At 31.9% G+C, this 16,428-nt stretch overlaps 3 protein-coding genes across 3 annotated transcripts; all 3 read right to left on the reverse strand.

The window, feature by feature from the left end:
• Positions 1 to 15: 15 nt before the first annotated feature.
• Positions 16 to 1,023, reverse strand: LOTGIDRAFT_114864 (hypothetical protein; the record flags this gene model as incomplete). The annotated part of the gene is made up of 1 exon (XM_009053741.1): positions 16 to 1,023. A coding segment is annotated over one exon (1,008 nt), but the record flags the coding sequence as incomplete, so codon positions are not given.
• A 1,895-nt stretch (positions 1,024 to 2,918) lies between these two features.
• On the reverse strand, positions 2,919 to 3,551 carry LOTGIDRAFT_114942 (hypothetical protein; the record flags this gene model as incomplete). The annotated part of the gene is made up of 1 exon (XM_009053742.1): positions 2,919 to 3,551. One exon carries the CDS (start codon positions 3,549 to 3,551, stop codon positions 2,919 to 2,921), a length of 633 nt encoding a protein of 210 aa, XP_009051990.1.
• A 3,724-nt stretch (positions 3,552 to 7,275) lies between these two features.
• On the reverse strand, positions 7,276 to 13,856 carry LOTGIDRAFT_231573 (hypothetical protein; the record flags this gene model as incomplete). Its single annotated transcript, XM_009053743.1, has 10 exons — positions 7,276 to 9,648; positions 9,977 to 10,113; positions 10,559 to 10,715; positions 11,026 to 11,081; positions 11,424 to 11,575; positions 12,058 to 12,160; positions 12,610 to 12,712; positions 12,856 to 12,984; positions 13,337 to 13,416; positions 13,781 to 13,856. 10 exons carry the CDS (start codon positions 13,854 to 13,856, stop codon positions 9,517 to 9,519), a joined length of 1,125 nt encoding a protein of 374 aa, XP_009051991.1. The 3' UTR covers positions 7,276 to 9,516.
• Positions 13,857 to 16,428: the final 2,572 nt, after the last annotated feature.

Raw genomic sequence — 16,428 nt, forward strand, 5'->3', positions numbered from 1 at the left:
AGGGGAAAGACAAGCAGGAAAACACTGAAAAAACGAACTAAACAAGTTACTCATCCCATAAGCCACCAATTCTTGATTATTATTCAACTCATAGTTATTCAATTTCGCCATTAGTTTAGCCATTGAAATAGTCAGTGCAAAAATCAATATGGCTACCACAAAACTGTCCTTAGCTACTCGAGGAGTGGACTCAAAATTTGGAAGTATAGGTGGTGGCATTCCAGTTGGTATATCTCCAACAATTGCCACTCCATAAACATCTTTGAAGTTTGAAACATAGGAAATAATTGTTGATAATACAACAACAATTAAATCTATTGGAATTGGAATTTTCAAACGTGCCTTGTATTTTTCATTGACAAATATTTTCACGGTTAGCAAAATAACAATACTGACTATAGAAATGATCAAATCTGCAATATTTGTCTTTTTGATATTGGAGAATATTTCAATAAAGGTTTTAATGATTTTGCCTGTTCCAGAATAAGCTTTCACCTCAATATTTAACATTTTGCCAATTTCACTTGTTGTGATGTGTATAGCCGATACTGTCGTAAAGCCACCAATGAATGAAACTGCTAAATAGTTGGTCAGGAATCCTAGCCTTAGTAGACCTATCAGTAACAATATAGCTCCGGCGAAAAATGTTAACATCATGGAAATACCGACTTTGTATTGTAAGATTTCCTCGTCAGAAATAACAGTGTGGTTATTCAAATCAACCCACAATTTGGCTTCTCGTTCAACGACACTAGCTGTTAACACGGCCAGTACAGCATTAGTCCCAAGAGATACATGGGGAGAAGTTCCAAATACCAAATACAGCAGTACTGGATAAAATGTTGAATATATTCCATGAATTGGTTTTAGTGAACCTAACAGTCCAAACCCTAAACCTTGAGGAAGGTGCACGAAAGCTACTGAAATACCAGCAAGAAAATCATTTAGAGCAGCACGTCGGTTATAGGTTCTTATTGCGTGTAATATTGGTATAAATGAGAAGATGGAACTCAAAACACACATTGGAGAACATTTGAATTTCCAGCAACTCTGTTCGGGTCTTCTCTGGGGAAATTCATCTTCAATGTCGTTTTGTGTGTAAATATTTCTGTTTATGCTGATCGCGTAACTGGGAATTATAGGCGACTGATCCATCTTTCATATAGGTTTAAACACCGTCTGGAATAAAACACAAAATATTTATTGGCTAAAAGCAATTATGTTGGGAAAGAATTGGGGCTAACGTCTTTGGATTTAAGCAGAGTATGGCGAAATGTACTCCAATTGCAGATGATCTGGCTCGTGGTTTTAGATTGAGATTGATCCGGAGACGAAAGGGAAAGACTTCAGAATAATGCACCGCTTCTTATCTATTTTATACTTTGAAACTGAAAGGTGAAAAACCCATCAACACAACGTTGGTTTAGCTTCGGGCAGGACTTATATCTGCATTGCAATTTCAGGCTAAAGAATCAAATGACTCCCACATAAACTGTACAACTAGGACCCATGTAAAATAAAGAGTGTTATTATTATTATTATTATTTTATATTATTATTATTATTATTATTTACTAGAGCATTATCTTTATTACGGAAAAGGGACGAGAGATATTGGATACAGGTGTGGGCTGATATCATCAAGTGATTCTTATTGGCAGTAGAATGTCGTGTGATTGATTGCTATAAATAGCTGCCTGGGGATAAATCTCGTTAGATTAGGCCTACAATGGAGACGGAACACAAAATAATTACGAAACCAAATTGTAATCTTATTATAATCAGATTGGAAGTAAGCGACCAATATATAGGTCTATCCAGATGTCTACTTACCTTTATCCATGTTCGTACACAATCTATCGTCATTACCCTTTTTTCTTGAAAAAACGTAGTTTAGATTACAGAGCGTATAGTCATACTAGTATATCATCTCCCGATCTTTAAACTGTTTGGTATGAGTTCACAGCTGAGCAAATTTACATTGGCTTTGGTAAAAATACAGATCTTCTTCAAAAAATTTACGAAAAAATGTGAAGCTTTCGTACGTTTCTTGGCAGCGTCATTTATTAAAAGACGTCATCGGCCTTGACGCATTACGTCAAGCAAACTTCGTGCAATTTGGGCTATTTGGCGATAAAATATTTTGTTGACGCAATTTTCCGTTAAAAAGTGTCACAGATGGTGCAGCAGAAACCGAGCAGTGTGAGCACCCAATATTTTCTATGGAGAATGTGTTAAATTAATTCTTTAGCAGCCACGATATTTTCACAGATTAAGATAAAAATGATACTATGTCTATATCCAAACGTACGTAAAGGTACGCTAGCGCTATATCTATCACATTATCACGATAGACTAATGGATGGCAGTCATTATTTACCAATACTACTTCCATATTGTTACGTGATCATGCTATTTGGTAGCTTCAACATCAGTGGAAACAAGTGTCAGAGTTATCCCTCAAGGCTCTAGAGCTGGGGACTATATTCAGGTCGCAATATAACTATCACTTGCTTGACAAATCACAGCTGTAAAATGTTCGTTAACACGTTCATACTTCAATTCCAGAAATGGACGAAATTTTACCACCAGGTTTTTCAACCAGGTTTCCTTTTACCAGTAATGAAAATAGGTTGAAGCCTACTGGTGTTATATCCCCCATTGCATACAATTTTTTTTTCACAAGTTTTGATTAGCCCAATAAATGTAGAAGAAAAGTAAGACATAAAACCCAATTTAATTTCATAATTATGAAAGAATATTTTTAAATATTAAAGTATATGCACTGATTTATTTACGATATTAGTCTTTTATTCAAAAAGCAAAAAAAGAGTGTGCTATTTTAGAAAAGTTGTAATCAAATGAAGTTCATAAAATGAGAATTCCCTCCCTCCATTGACATAAATAACACTTTGTTTTTCATTTCATTGTCGTAGCTTTGCTTTGCTTTGGACCAACCCTTTTGTTTTGTTTAATGAAAGTCGATATAAGAGTTAAAATACACCAGAAAACAGTTTCCACGAATTCCACGATAGACAAGATGCTAGCTCCTAGGCAAAACCCCATGAGACCACCAATAATGCTAACTGTGTCTGAGATGGACATATTTGGTTCGTGGTAAATATGCTCGACCATTGAGTCTTTAAAGGATATAGTTACTTTTAACAGATTGTTTCTGGCATGTTCAAGGCTTTGTGTAATATTTGCAGCTATTAATTTGTCCACGGCACGAATACTAGGAAATGTCCCTGATGATAAATCAGTTATATATTTCGTCTCAGAGCATGGGCGAGGACAAACACAGGAATCTGTGATGTTGTTAGAATTAGACGAGTCCAAATAAAACTGCCGAGTGATAGGCAACACACAGTCTTGTCTTTGGAAAGGTGTACAATAGGGCACATCTGTTGTGTTGTGAACTATATACTCCGTAACACATGAACACATGTTTACAACATATTTCGTCAAGCATTCCAGTAAACAACCTTTATATGTGTAACGACGAAAATATTTCAGACTTCCTATTTTTTCCAAATTCTGCTCGCAGTCCATAGCATTGTAAGATTTGTAAGGGTAAGGAAGATAAGAATATTTTCTCGTCGATAAAAGTATCTTGTAGGAATTGCCTGGGGATAGGACAGCTCTAGGGGTGTGGACATCTAATGGTTCGTCCGGTGAGTGGATGAGGACTGACATGGAGGCTTCAGCTTCATAGAATGCATAATTATCTTGGTTGACTAAATTGTAGAATTTGACACCATCGTTTATTCTGAGTACTATTGGTTCTGGGTTGTCTTCAAACCAATGGGCATTCAGAGTCAAACAACTTTCTAGATGGTCTCGATACGAAGTCTTGAAATATTTTGCAGTTTCCAAATGGTTTTGTTGTAGAAAAGCAAAACTAACGATGTCTTCAGGACTAAATGATATTGCATCCAGATCAGACAAATTTAACTGTGTGTGGTTCCAATTGCTGTTCATAAACTCTTGATCGTGATTTCTGAAATCAAACGTTTTCTCTAGATATTGGTATAAAATACCCGAATCGTTCACTTTTCTTTTATCAAAACTATGAGAATTACAGAAACTTATGGCAGGAAAAACCATTTCCGATACAAAACTCAGACTTGTTTTCGTTTCATGATCATAAGATATAAAGGCATCCAAATTTGTGTATAGATTAAATATCAGAAATGTAAGCGATGAACCAACCGACAGAAACCAGAAAATTCGTGTACCAACATTTTTATGACTCTTGTCAACCAAATACTGTAATCCATGAATAGAGGTTTCATTAAGGAAATTTCTCCATATATCTTTCACGTTAGCCCTAACTTCTCCGGGCATTTTTTTAACAAGATCTTCTTTGCTTCATAAACTATGTTACTCTGGTCGTTATTACCTGATCCAAACCTACAACTGATGGTTACTCGAAATAGATACAGTAAAACATAATTAGGCCTATATTGGATTTCTAAACGTTTCCTAGGAAACGTTGCAACATAATCGTGATCATTTTCTGACCACTTTACTTTATTTAAACATTTCCGATTCGTGTACATAGATCTTAAAGGGAGGGACACAAAAGTATGACCCAGCTATGGATAAATCGATAAAGATCAATGCCAAGAGGTTTGACCACGGACCAGTTGGTAGAAAGGATCCTCGTGAAGATAAGTTGTTATCCTTATAAAAAAAAATGATTCTTTCTATGAAAACCCACAACCCTGTTTTCAAACTTTTGTCCTCCAATCCTTTACAATTTTACACAGTATCTAAAATCAAAGAATCAATCTGGCAAAAAAATAAGTAATAAGTCTTATAGTAGCCAACATAGAGACCACGACCTCAATCGAAAACATATAATGTTATATAATATTGGTTCTTTTAAATATCATACTGGAAATCAATTTATTCATACGAAAATAACTTTGGTTCCGTGGATCTTCTCTAACAGTTGGTGATTGGCCAAACCATTGGCATTGATCCGTTCTAAATGATTTAGTTATTACAGTTGGCTCGACTTAGAAAATATCTGCTTTCTAAGGTAGCTTTCATAACCATCGGTCATAGATATTTCATAAGTGACCCTTTTAAAAATGTGTGAATTGTTTGTAGACTACGATCGATACAATGTAATGTCTAATTTCAAAGGGCTACAGTTTTCTAATTTCATGTCTCTTGCGGTGGAATGTAGTTAAGGCCGGTTTTTATGTTTATTCTATGCTTACCCACACCCAAATTAATATTTCTGTAATAAAAATGAAACAATCCGATGAGTGTAAAACTACAAAAAATCGCCATTGACTAGATTATGTTCAACGTGCACCCTATTTTTTATTATGAAAAGTGATAAAGCTAGTTGAGTTATAAATGCTGGTTAGGCCTAAACAGAGCCGATTTGGGAGACTATTTCTTTTATTTGTTATTACTTAGAAAAGTATACAATTAATGTTAAATCATAACAGTAGTTAGAAGTGATATACGATGGCTCTGTGCCTAAATAGACTTTGTCTGTATACAGAAAATACATTATATATGTACATTATTCCTGTGTAATAACTACTTTGTTAATATATTATACAAATATAAGGCCATTGGATCTCTTTACACCAAATATCAAAGGTATATTGAAAGGTATCGTTAATCATTTCCAGAAAATATACGATACAATTGTTGAATTTAACGATAGTCATGTATGTGACAAGTCCAATATTGTAAATCTATCGTCCCGAGTCTCTACTGACGATCTGAGTCAAATAGATCATTGATGTTTCAATTGATCGTTTTTGTGGTCAAACTGATCATCATTGTTGGTCTAGGTGATCTTCATAGTGGGACTAACTTTATCATCATTTCGAGCAAATTGATTATTATTGTTTGTCAAATTGATTATTATTGTTTGTCAAATTGATTATTATTGTTTGTCAAATTGATCATTATTGTTAGTCAAATGATTAACATTTGAGGCAAGTAAATCATTCATTGTGCGCCAAATGCGTTATTGTGGTCAAGTTGAGCAGCACTTCGAGTCAAATTGATCGTTATATTGATTCACCATTGCTAGTTAAATTTATCAATACTATGAGTCTAAAGGGTCATTAGTGTTAGTTAAATTTATGATCATTTGAGACCAATTGATCATCATTGATCTTGATTTTGAATCAAACTGGTTGAGGGATTGATGGAACGACTTGAATCAAATTGTTCATAAGTGTTTGTCATGTTCGTTGCTCTGGCTTTGAGTCAAAAGATTATCGATGATAAGCAAATTGATGCATTTCTTTCCAAAAGTTTCAAATGCTTTCAAATAAAAAATTCATTACAATATATTTCATTAAAATCAGGAGTAATTTGGCAAACCGTTTCTTAATTATTCTTCTTTTGAATATTACAAAATGACTAATACATGAATACATCATCTTTAACATACAAAAAATGCTTTCAACTTATAAATAACTGGATTTAAACATTGTCCGAAATTTGTTGACAACTGCTTAGCCACTGATATAATTTTAAACATTTGTGAAATTTGTTTAAAGGAATTTCCATAACCCTTAAAGAAAGCTTTGCATTCAAATTGAACAGAGTTCACTTGAACGTTGAAACTGAAATGTACAGCTTGAAATAAAAAAAAAATCGCAAATCTTGATTCTTCTCTTGATAACAAGAACAATCAGACGCAAGCTACATCATCAGAAAGATACATTATCAGCAAGTTAAATCATTAGCAAGCTACATCATCAGCAAGTTAAATCATCAGCATGTACAATATCAGCACGCTACATTATCAGCAAGTTTCAGACTAGATTGAATAATCCAGAAATAGTCAATAGAACACATACAAACATGCATCGCCTTATTCACAGGTCGTTTTACATGCATAATATTATAAAGAATACCATGTATTCTGCATACATTAGTCAAAGATATGAAATATTACAGCACTGAGATAATTGGGACTAACAATAGACAATTGAGCCAAATTTCTAAGGTTGTAGCCAAGATTGGACCCAGTTTCTCAAAATATCGTGGATTAACCTACGAGCATAAACGTTGTGAATTAATGATTTGGAAATGTATAAAAAACGTTTTTCTTCATTTAACACGCAAGTTTATCGTACAAATTTTTGAGAAACGGAATCCTGGCCCTCTATTTTACACCGTAATTATGGGGATAATAACTTTATTAACCATGAACGTTTGGTTTCGATGTGTCTCCAATGTATATCGGGATACAAAAGAGTTGTCAGAATTCCATCTTAACGTTGAAAAAACTAAAAATATTGAATAAAAGTAGATATTTTCTTGTTAAAATGGCACTCGTATCAATTTCAGGACTAGAATATTGTTCTACTCACGGTAAGTAACAAACAGTGAAGGTTGAATGGTAAAATGACTAAATAGTAATTAGTATGAAATGTAAATAATGATAATTAGTGTATTTAGACTGTCGTCTGTATTAGTATCGGATTAATAGTATTTGTATTTTAAGTGAATATATACAACAGATCTTATTATGAGAAAATAAATTCATGTGATAATTCTACTTGATGTCAAATTTCTTTTTAAATTTTATGTTCAAACAAATTTTTGTTTGATTACTACACAATTAAGATTAAGGAAAGTTCCAAACTTCGTGATCATCATTCCAAATGGTGCTACCCTTCAAAAGACAAAACGGTAAAGATGTGGTAAAAAAATTTGCATTTTGAAGAATAAATAGTCTAATAAGAAGATTAGTAAGTAAGTGACAAAGTGAAAGCCTTTCAAAATCAAATAATATTCGATTGTGATCAAGGAAAACTGAAAATAACTGTGAATGATATTTTTCATACTGACTTTAGACAGGAAATGTATGAAAAGAAAAAGTTTGCATTAGTTGTAATTGACAAGCAAATAGTGCCATTCTTGACATTAAAGGAAAACAGTCATCTACTGGTGACTAAATTTAAGCTCTATCAGCCACTAGCACAAGTAACATAGTAGAAAATTTAAGCTTTATCACTGGTAGCACCAATAGCTACAATATGATAAATACTACTACTTGTGTGGTTTGGAAAGAAAGTTGTAAGCATGTATAAATATATTAAATTAAATAGAATAATGGAAGCATCAGAATGAATATCAGTAAACTCTAAATAATGGTGTAAGATGAAAAACCTCAAAATGAATATAAACAAATGAAATAACAGTATGAAAAGTTCAGTATGGTTTTGACTGTAACAGCATACAGTATGGGTTAACAAAAAAAAATAACTTAATAAATATCTTGTTATATCAATTCTTTTTAATGATATACAGTATGTAAACAGTCCTGTAGCTGCGGGCCTGATGTAAAATCAGAATCTTAATAAGTTCACATAAAAAAAAATTGAAAACAACTTAAATGCAAACTCATCCTATAAAGGATTGAAGTTGTCTTAATATTTAGTTTACAATCACATTATATATAACTCATCATCTGCCCTTGAATTTTAGTTTAAATTACAACCAGACTTCAGTTTTTAATTCTAAAAAGTGCCCTAGACATACAAGTATCAAACATATGAAAAAAAATAATGATTTAAATGACACAAAATATACAACCAAAATCAAACCCTGATTATATGGCCACACTAGATAAGCACTATGACTTTGAAAGCACATTTTTTTGGTTTTAAAATAATAACATCTATTTACAAAATACAACCTCTATCTTATTGCTTAGTTTTAACTATAAGAACTTATATTAAACTAACATTAAACTTGTATTATCATCAGAATGGCTCGATGAACTTTTCTAATTTTCTATTTAAAACTTTAGAAAACCTCTTTACAATCCTCTTAAGGTCAAAAATATTATGCCTTAAATTTGGATTAAGTCTTTTGACTATGAGAATACATAAAAGAACATTGGTTTTTATCAGGCTTCAAAGTTTTTTATCTATGCAGAATTGTATGTTTTTTTATGTCTTGCCATATCCAGGGTTTTTTTTTGCCTATATCCCTGATCACTAAAATTTCTTGTACAATTTTCTGAGGACATATTCTGAGGTACACTTTAGCAATACATAATGCCCGATTATCAATTCTTAAAGAGAAACAAGTCTTACTTTTACACATAGAGAATTATAATATCTTAAAGAAAACAATTTTGATATAAAATGAGAAGACAATCATTAACTAATGACTATTTTTAACTATTTACATCGGTACAAAATATAGAAAGAGACTAAAAAACTACAAATGCCCATGATTAGAAAAATCTCAATTTAACAGCTCATCAAACCATTCACGTTTTTGACAGAACTATTCAAAATAATGAAATGACTACTCAGACTCTAATGTTAATATTCATGGAATAGAATCAACCATAAAAAAACAGAACTCTTTTTGATTTATTCTGAGAACATACTGAATGTGACAAATCCACTTTCATACGTTTGATTGGGGGCAGAAATGAAAGTTTCAAATCAAGTGTTATTTAAGTCTAATGGTTAATCAGCTGTTAAATATAAGTTGTTCCTAGCTTCAGCTAATGGCCAAAATCTCCAGTGTTTATTCTTGGTCTGGGTCTATCACCAAAGATATATCGTCCAGTGTCAGTGATACTTTCTGCTAAGGCTTTCATTCTGTCACCTAAATGATCTGGATCAGATGGAGTCAACTGAAAAACATTTAATCAAATAAAATTTGCTATCAACAATCAAAATCTGCCAAATATTTTACTTTTCAATCAAATATTTCACAACCAAACATTCAAATTGATATTAAAAAAATTCATTAAAAATGCAGTCACATTAGCTGCAATCAAATTTAAAAAACACGACCATGTAAAATAGAGAAAAGAATTAAGAAAGGACAACTCTAGACAGAGTTTCACACAGCATTCACATAAAAGCTTTCACCGTATCAGTAGCAAATTGCATTGTCATGGTTATTGGGCACTGTAGGGTTCAAAACTCTTGATGCTGGTCCTCAATCTTGTCACTTACCTCATCCTCATCATCTTCATCTTCGGTACTATGTTTTCTCTGACCCCACATACTAGGTACTGATATAGGTACTGATGATGAATACAGATTCTGTCGACTGGATCTAGATGAATGATGCGTGTCTTCATATGATTTCACTGTAATACAAGAAAATATATCAAATGTTGCCTTCAATAACAAAATATTTTCACTGTTAAAATGGTATATCAATTGTAGATTCAACCCAATAACAGGTTAAAATTTACAAAGGGACTCAATCTTGATCTCAAACAATATTAAGATCAGATCTGGAAAAAATAGACCTATCAGGAGGTCTATCAAGGACCATCTAAGACACAAAATTTAAAGTGATACAGTCACCTAATTTTTCATTTTAATAGTTCATATTTGTCGATAGATTAACCCACAAGTAATTTGTAATTTTGTCTAATGTTTCGTGTATTCGTATGTTAAATCCAATTGTTATGGAAGATTATGTCATGTCTATGATAAACGTCATCGAAATTTGAAGTTCATTGGTAAATCAGTGTGAGAGTGTAACCTGTGACAATAAAATGTAAATATTAATTATAGAACACTTACTAGGACTTATATCACCTTCCTCATCAGATTCATAAAAAGGTTCATCATTTGGTATTTGATCTAATTCATCTAACATAAACATTGCTTCTGAATCCACATCTGACTGGTGATATCTACCACTAAATGACTGAGATGTGTTTCGTATACCAGACTTCGCCTGTAAAAAATATTCATTTTAGTCAAAACTATGGATATATACTTTTATTGACCAAGGATGAGAATCAAAATTTTATGTTAATTCTAATAAATGGTATATCATTGCTATGATAAACCAACTGCAACTGGTTTATTCCCATATCGCTGATAATATAAGCTTAACATTTTCAGTTACTAATTTTTGGACAAAAAAAAAGCAATCTTATTGAATTTATCATGAGTGTACAGCAGAATAAAAGTATAGAAACTATAACATTGTTGGCTATATCTTTGAAATCATATCTGTGATAATGCAACTGAATTCAACTTACCTTATTTTTGTTTGATTTATTTTTGGCAGGACTTCTCGATTGCATATTGTGTTCGTCTGAAATGAAACACCATGGTTAGGTTACATGAATGATAGGCAGATTTTGACACTATAGTCACCATTGATCTCCAGAAAGGTTCATTTTAAGCGTATCACATCACAGATTGCTAGACAAAATAACCTCTTTTATGATCCACAGATCCTGATATGAAGTGTACTGATATGATATTGATTTTGAGGTTTTTGTGCAATAAAACTGGAGATTGTAAGTTACTGTAAGAGTCAAAATGTATACAACTTTCTATGGCATTTTCAAGTTAAGTCCTTAAGACTGACATCTCACTCTCATCATTACACTCACAATAACCAAACCTAACTTTATAAAGGGAGAGAACTCACTGTGGGAAGGGAAGTAATCCATATCTTTGTCATTCTCTTCAACTACAACAGATTCAGCAGCTTTTAAAACTAGACTTATCATCTTTCTTTTATCACCTTTAGCTTCATCTTTAAATTGTTGGAATGTTGTTCTCTGTTCCTCTTCATACCGTCTGAAAACATCAATCAAATCATTATTAATCTTTTTGACAAGTCCCTGCAATCTAAAAAAAAAGTATGTTAATGAGATATTTGCTTTCTGCAGAAATATTCTAAAAATATCTGATCACAATAACCCTTTTAGCTGCGTAGCCTGCCACAGAAATTAATGTGATGGCAAATAATAATTATAGCAAAGCTGAAATCTAAATTAAATTTTTTGAATGACTCATCATGGACTCATACAAGAGTTGTAATTGTCTTCAAAGATAACAACTTAGGTTCATGATAATCTACCAGCTGGTCCTTGGTCAAATTTCTTAGCATTCATCATTCCAAGATAATCGTATCTGTAGGCTACACATTTTAACTGAGTCAAGTGTCATAATGAATATCAAGGTCACCAGAGTTTACAAATGTCAACAGGGAATAGAACCTACCAATATTTGTTTAACGTTATCAAGCAAAAGACATGTAAAGATTCTAACAAACTCACCGAATTTTGGCTTCCATTTTCTGTTCCTCCTCTATGATATAATCATTCAACTGTCTTTGGACTTCATTTAGTTGAGTTTGAAGTGACTCAAATCCTCGTGGATCTAAAAGTAATGAATTAAATAGAGATACATGTATATCAAGCACAATGTTGTATTTAAGTACAAGTACAACAAATAGTCCATACAATACAAATATCACTTACCGTTTTGAAAACAAATATGCTTGAATCCTTTAATAATGGATGCAAAAAAATGTAAAGAAGAGAAATTTGTAAATAACAAAATAATAGAAAGAACAAAGAAAATGTATTAACAATAAATTATGAATAAAGATAATAATGATTTACAGTCCAAAATCAAAGCTAAAAAGGTCATAAAACACTTTGTTATTGCCAGGCTTCAAATCAGACTGGGTCAATTGGAATAATGATGAAAGGTTGGCAGACTTTCACTTGCTGACTGAGATTAGAACTCACACTGCAAATGATATCTTGTAAAGTTTTTTACACTCTAACCAACTGTGCTACAGTACCCTTTATAAATCTACTCACCTGGAGCATTTCCTGATAATTCTGTTGGCTTCATTAAGATGATTTTATATGGTTTAGAGAAATTTGCAGATTGTTGTAGTCGTTCTATAACCGAGCTATCAGACTGCAAAAACACATTTAAATATGGAGTTTTAAGTAAAAATAATTATTATAAGGATTTGTATTAAAATAAAATCTTGAAACGTCTCTCTTGCATTACGGTAACTGTATAAGTACATTAAAGAATAAAAGGTAAAAGAACTATACCTCAAGTTTTGTGTTGACTAAAACAATGTCTTCCTCTTCATCTAATAGATGTGTTTTAGTTTTACAACTCAGACATTCATACAATTGAAACTGATGACAAGATTGTTGATTTACTAAGAACTCATGCTCCTATAAACAAAATTTAAAAAAATAATACACAAACAATAATGGCACAAGATACGAAAAAAATGTTTACTTGATTTCTGAAAAGACTATGGTGTCTGTGTTATGTTAACTTTTTTGTGCCTGCTGGGTGCCTAGCCCATTATTTACTAGATTATGTTCAGATCAACTAGAGGGTAAAATGGGATGTGCATTATATTCACAAATATACAGTATTCATTTCACCAGCTTTTGGGTTTGTCCTAGGCCTCTAAATTTGGTTCAGGTCTTTGTTCTGCAGAATTTTCTAAAAGCTAACTTCTCACATTCTGTTTTTATGCAAGGTTTTATGAATAAAATACACAGGGAAATAACTTACTATGCATATACCAGATTTATCAAGAGTGACTTCCCCTAATGAATCGATTAATTGTTTATCACCACAATCATCAACTAAGTCTGAAATTGAAGTTTAGAAAATCATGAAAATCTTGATAGAAATATTTGGCTTATTTTTATTAAGTTTGATAGCTTTCTACCACTGTTAACTCTTGTTTCTGTTTAAAAGGCAAATAATACGCAGTGGAATGAAGCAATACACAGTGTGAAATGAAATTATTTTTGCAGTACTACATTCTATTCTTTTAATTCTAGCTTTTAAAGGTGAATCACTAGTGTATGATTGTCAATAATATGTTTCAAAAGGAACTCTCATGTTGTGAAAATTATTTTCATTAATCGTTATATTATGAGGGCAACTTAGTGGACGAAGATAGCCAACTCTAAGAAAAGGAACAAAATAACATGCAATTGTTTGACTTACCTGAGAATCGACCCTCACAAGGTTTTAAAGATTTTGCATAGACTTTAACATTAAGGCAAGGACAAACCAGAAGCATCTTTATATCTGCAATGTAAGAAACTCAGATGCAAATCTTTGTTCAACCATAGAACTCTAATTCAACCTCTCAGAATGAACAATAGAGTGTTTATTCATTAGCTGACTTAATTGGTATCATAACTATAGAACATACATCCATAAAAATACATTAATCATGCAAACATACGGTAATATGAAAAAGATGAATATATATATACCGGCAGACTTATTTGCCAAGTTTGAAAATTGAAAGAGGTAGAATTTTTTTTAAGGATATACAGTATGAAGACTAAACCTGATAACACTTACAGTTTCTCATCATAATTTAAACTAATCAATGTCAAATTTTCCTTCAGAAAAGCAATTTTGAATACCTTAATATTAATATCTGGCTGTATGAATAACAAGATATCACAACAAATTCACAATCGTACAATTCACCTTATTTTGTAGGCCTCTACACATCCACAATTAAAAAATCCAAACAGTACTTTACTATATTTGACACATATATAATGGAAATTACACATTTATAAAGTTTATCTTTTCCTGATCATATCAATATAAACAAAGCTGACATATTTTATATCATGCATTACTCTCATGACAATTTAGAGATAAGAGAATTTTATCAATTAAAAAAAAACAAACATATTTTTTAAATAAACCATGGTGTATGATAAAAGGATTCCTGCTAAGACCAACACAGCCCCCACTATTAGAATAATTTTGTGTAATTTAAGGGACAGATGAGATGACAGGGTGGTTGATTTTACTCTAGTAAGAATATATGTAAATAGTCTTCAGAAGTACCTATGAGATTTGCATAATCACATAATCCTTTCAAATATACCTCAAACTATAAATTCTATAAATATCTTTTTCATGACAGAGTCTCCAGGAAAGTCGTCTTATTGACTTTCAAACTTTTTAATCTTTGAAAAGGGATAATTCTGGACACACATGCTTTTGAAGACTCAAACTTTGACAGTAACCTGTGAACACTATTACTTATTAGCTTATACAAAAAATTCCTGTTTCTGAAAGTAAGGTAGGCCTACTTAAGTGTGTTATTTGCTATCAATGGAAGTTAATTAATACTGCAACTCACTGAAACAAAAATCAAACTGATACATTACCATTATTTACATAAATAAACAGTCCATCGTTTTTCTAGAGTTTTTTTTCTTACCAAAATATGATTCTGACTGACTTTAACACTAGTTTAAGGTTTTATAAGAGATACTCTCTTACAAAAAAAGCACTGGCCTAGGCACTAGTATTAAGCCTACTTCCTCATCGAACAAAGACAAGGCAAGAAACACTGACTTGAATCATTCACAAGGAAAATACACGGACTTACATTATTCATGAATTATCCAAATCAGGCAATAATTAACAATATTCCTCCTTTAACATTTAAAACACAATGTCAACAAACTTTGACATTCAAACACAATGTAAACAAAGATAGACACTTAGTGTTCTGTTGTAGTTTGTTTGTCTGTATTTATCTCTAAGGAACAAATAAGAGTTCTATATCTGGCTTATCTAATCTATAACTAGTAACAAAATTCCTAAACATTGTGAAATATGGCAATGAATTAACCCATTATATTGGTGCATACGAAAAAATGATTATCAGTGCAAAAAGGTTAAAACTGATCTTGTATTTAGTTCAAATTGCTTTCTCTTTAATAATTTGTTTATTTTGCTTATGCTGACAGTAGGCCTATTTTGAATAGTTTGCCTTTGGAGCTTGCTATCTTTTCATTCTGTAGGCCTACTATTGATATTATTTCATGCTTGTGCATAAATCTAGAAAGAAACATATGCATATAAGTTATGGAAATGATTCACAATTAAACTTGAAATGACCTGCTAATAAACCTGTCATCATGCTAGTTAAATTAAATAAAAGTCATCTGATGATGATGATGTAATAATTTAATTTTTCTTAGTTAACTCAGAGCCAAGTCATAAGTTATTTTTAGAAACATCTCAGCTTATTCAATCCTTTTGAAGCTTGATAGAAAAGTTTTCATGGGTTAAATCTGGTTTAACAACAAATCGAAATATGCGGTTGCATTAAAAATTCATTACTTAAAGCAATGCGGTTAATTAACAAAATATTTTTTGCCCAGAAAGTCGGTGGAGGTCTGCCGAATAAAATAGGTCAGTGTCATTGAGAAGTACATGACCGACTTTTTACGTCACGTCTTATCGATAATTGATTTTCTTGAGTCATCGAGAAAAATATACTTTAATGCAAAAGAACTTTATAAGTCAATTTTCTGATCAATGGCCCACCTCTTTGTCCAGGATGCTACATTGTAAAATCTTCTTGACCGGTATTTATTTTTAGAACTCGTTGTCCGAATTTCAGTGGAAATTTCCACCAAATCGACCGCTTTCAGAAGCTATTTTCTCGAAAAGTAATGAGCAATCAACCGCAAAAATTTGAGCGATGAAAAGATTAAACTCCGATCTACAAAATGCAAAAAATATCTTTACTTGGCATGGGGAAATAGTTATTAAAAAATTGACTTACTTGCGACAAATAACAAACAATATTTACAAACTCAGCTGGT

Source organism: Lottia gigantea (assembly GCF_000327385.1).
Source record: "Lottia gigantea unplaced genomic scaffold LOTGIsca_20, whole genome shotgun sequence".
NCBI classification, from domain to species: Eukaryota; Metazoa; Mollusca; class Gastropoda; family Lottiidae; genus Lottia; species Lottia gigantea.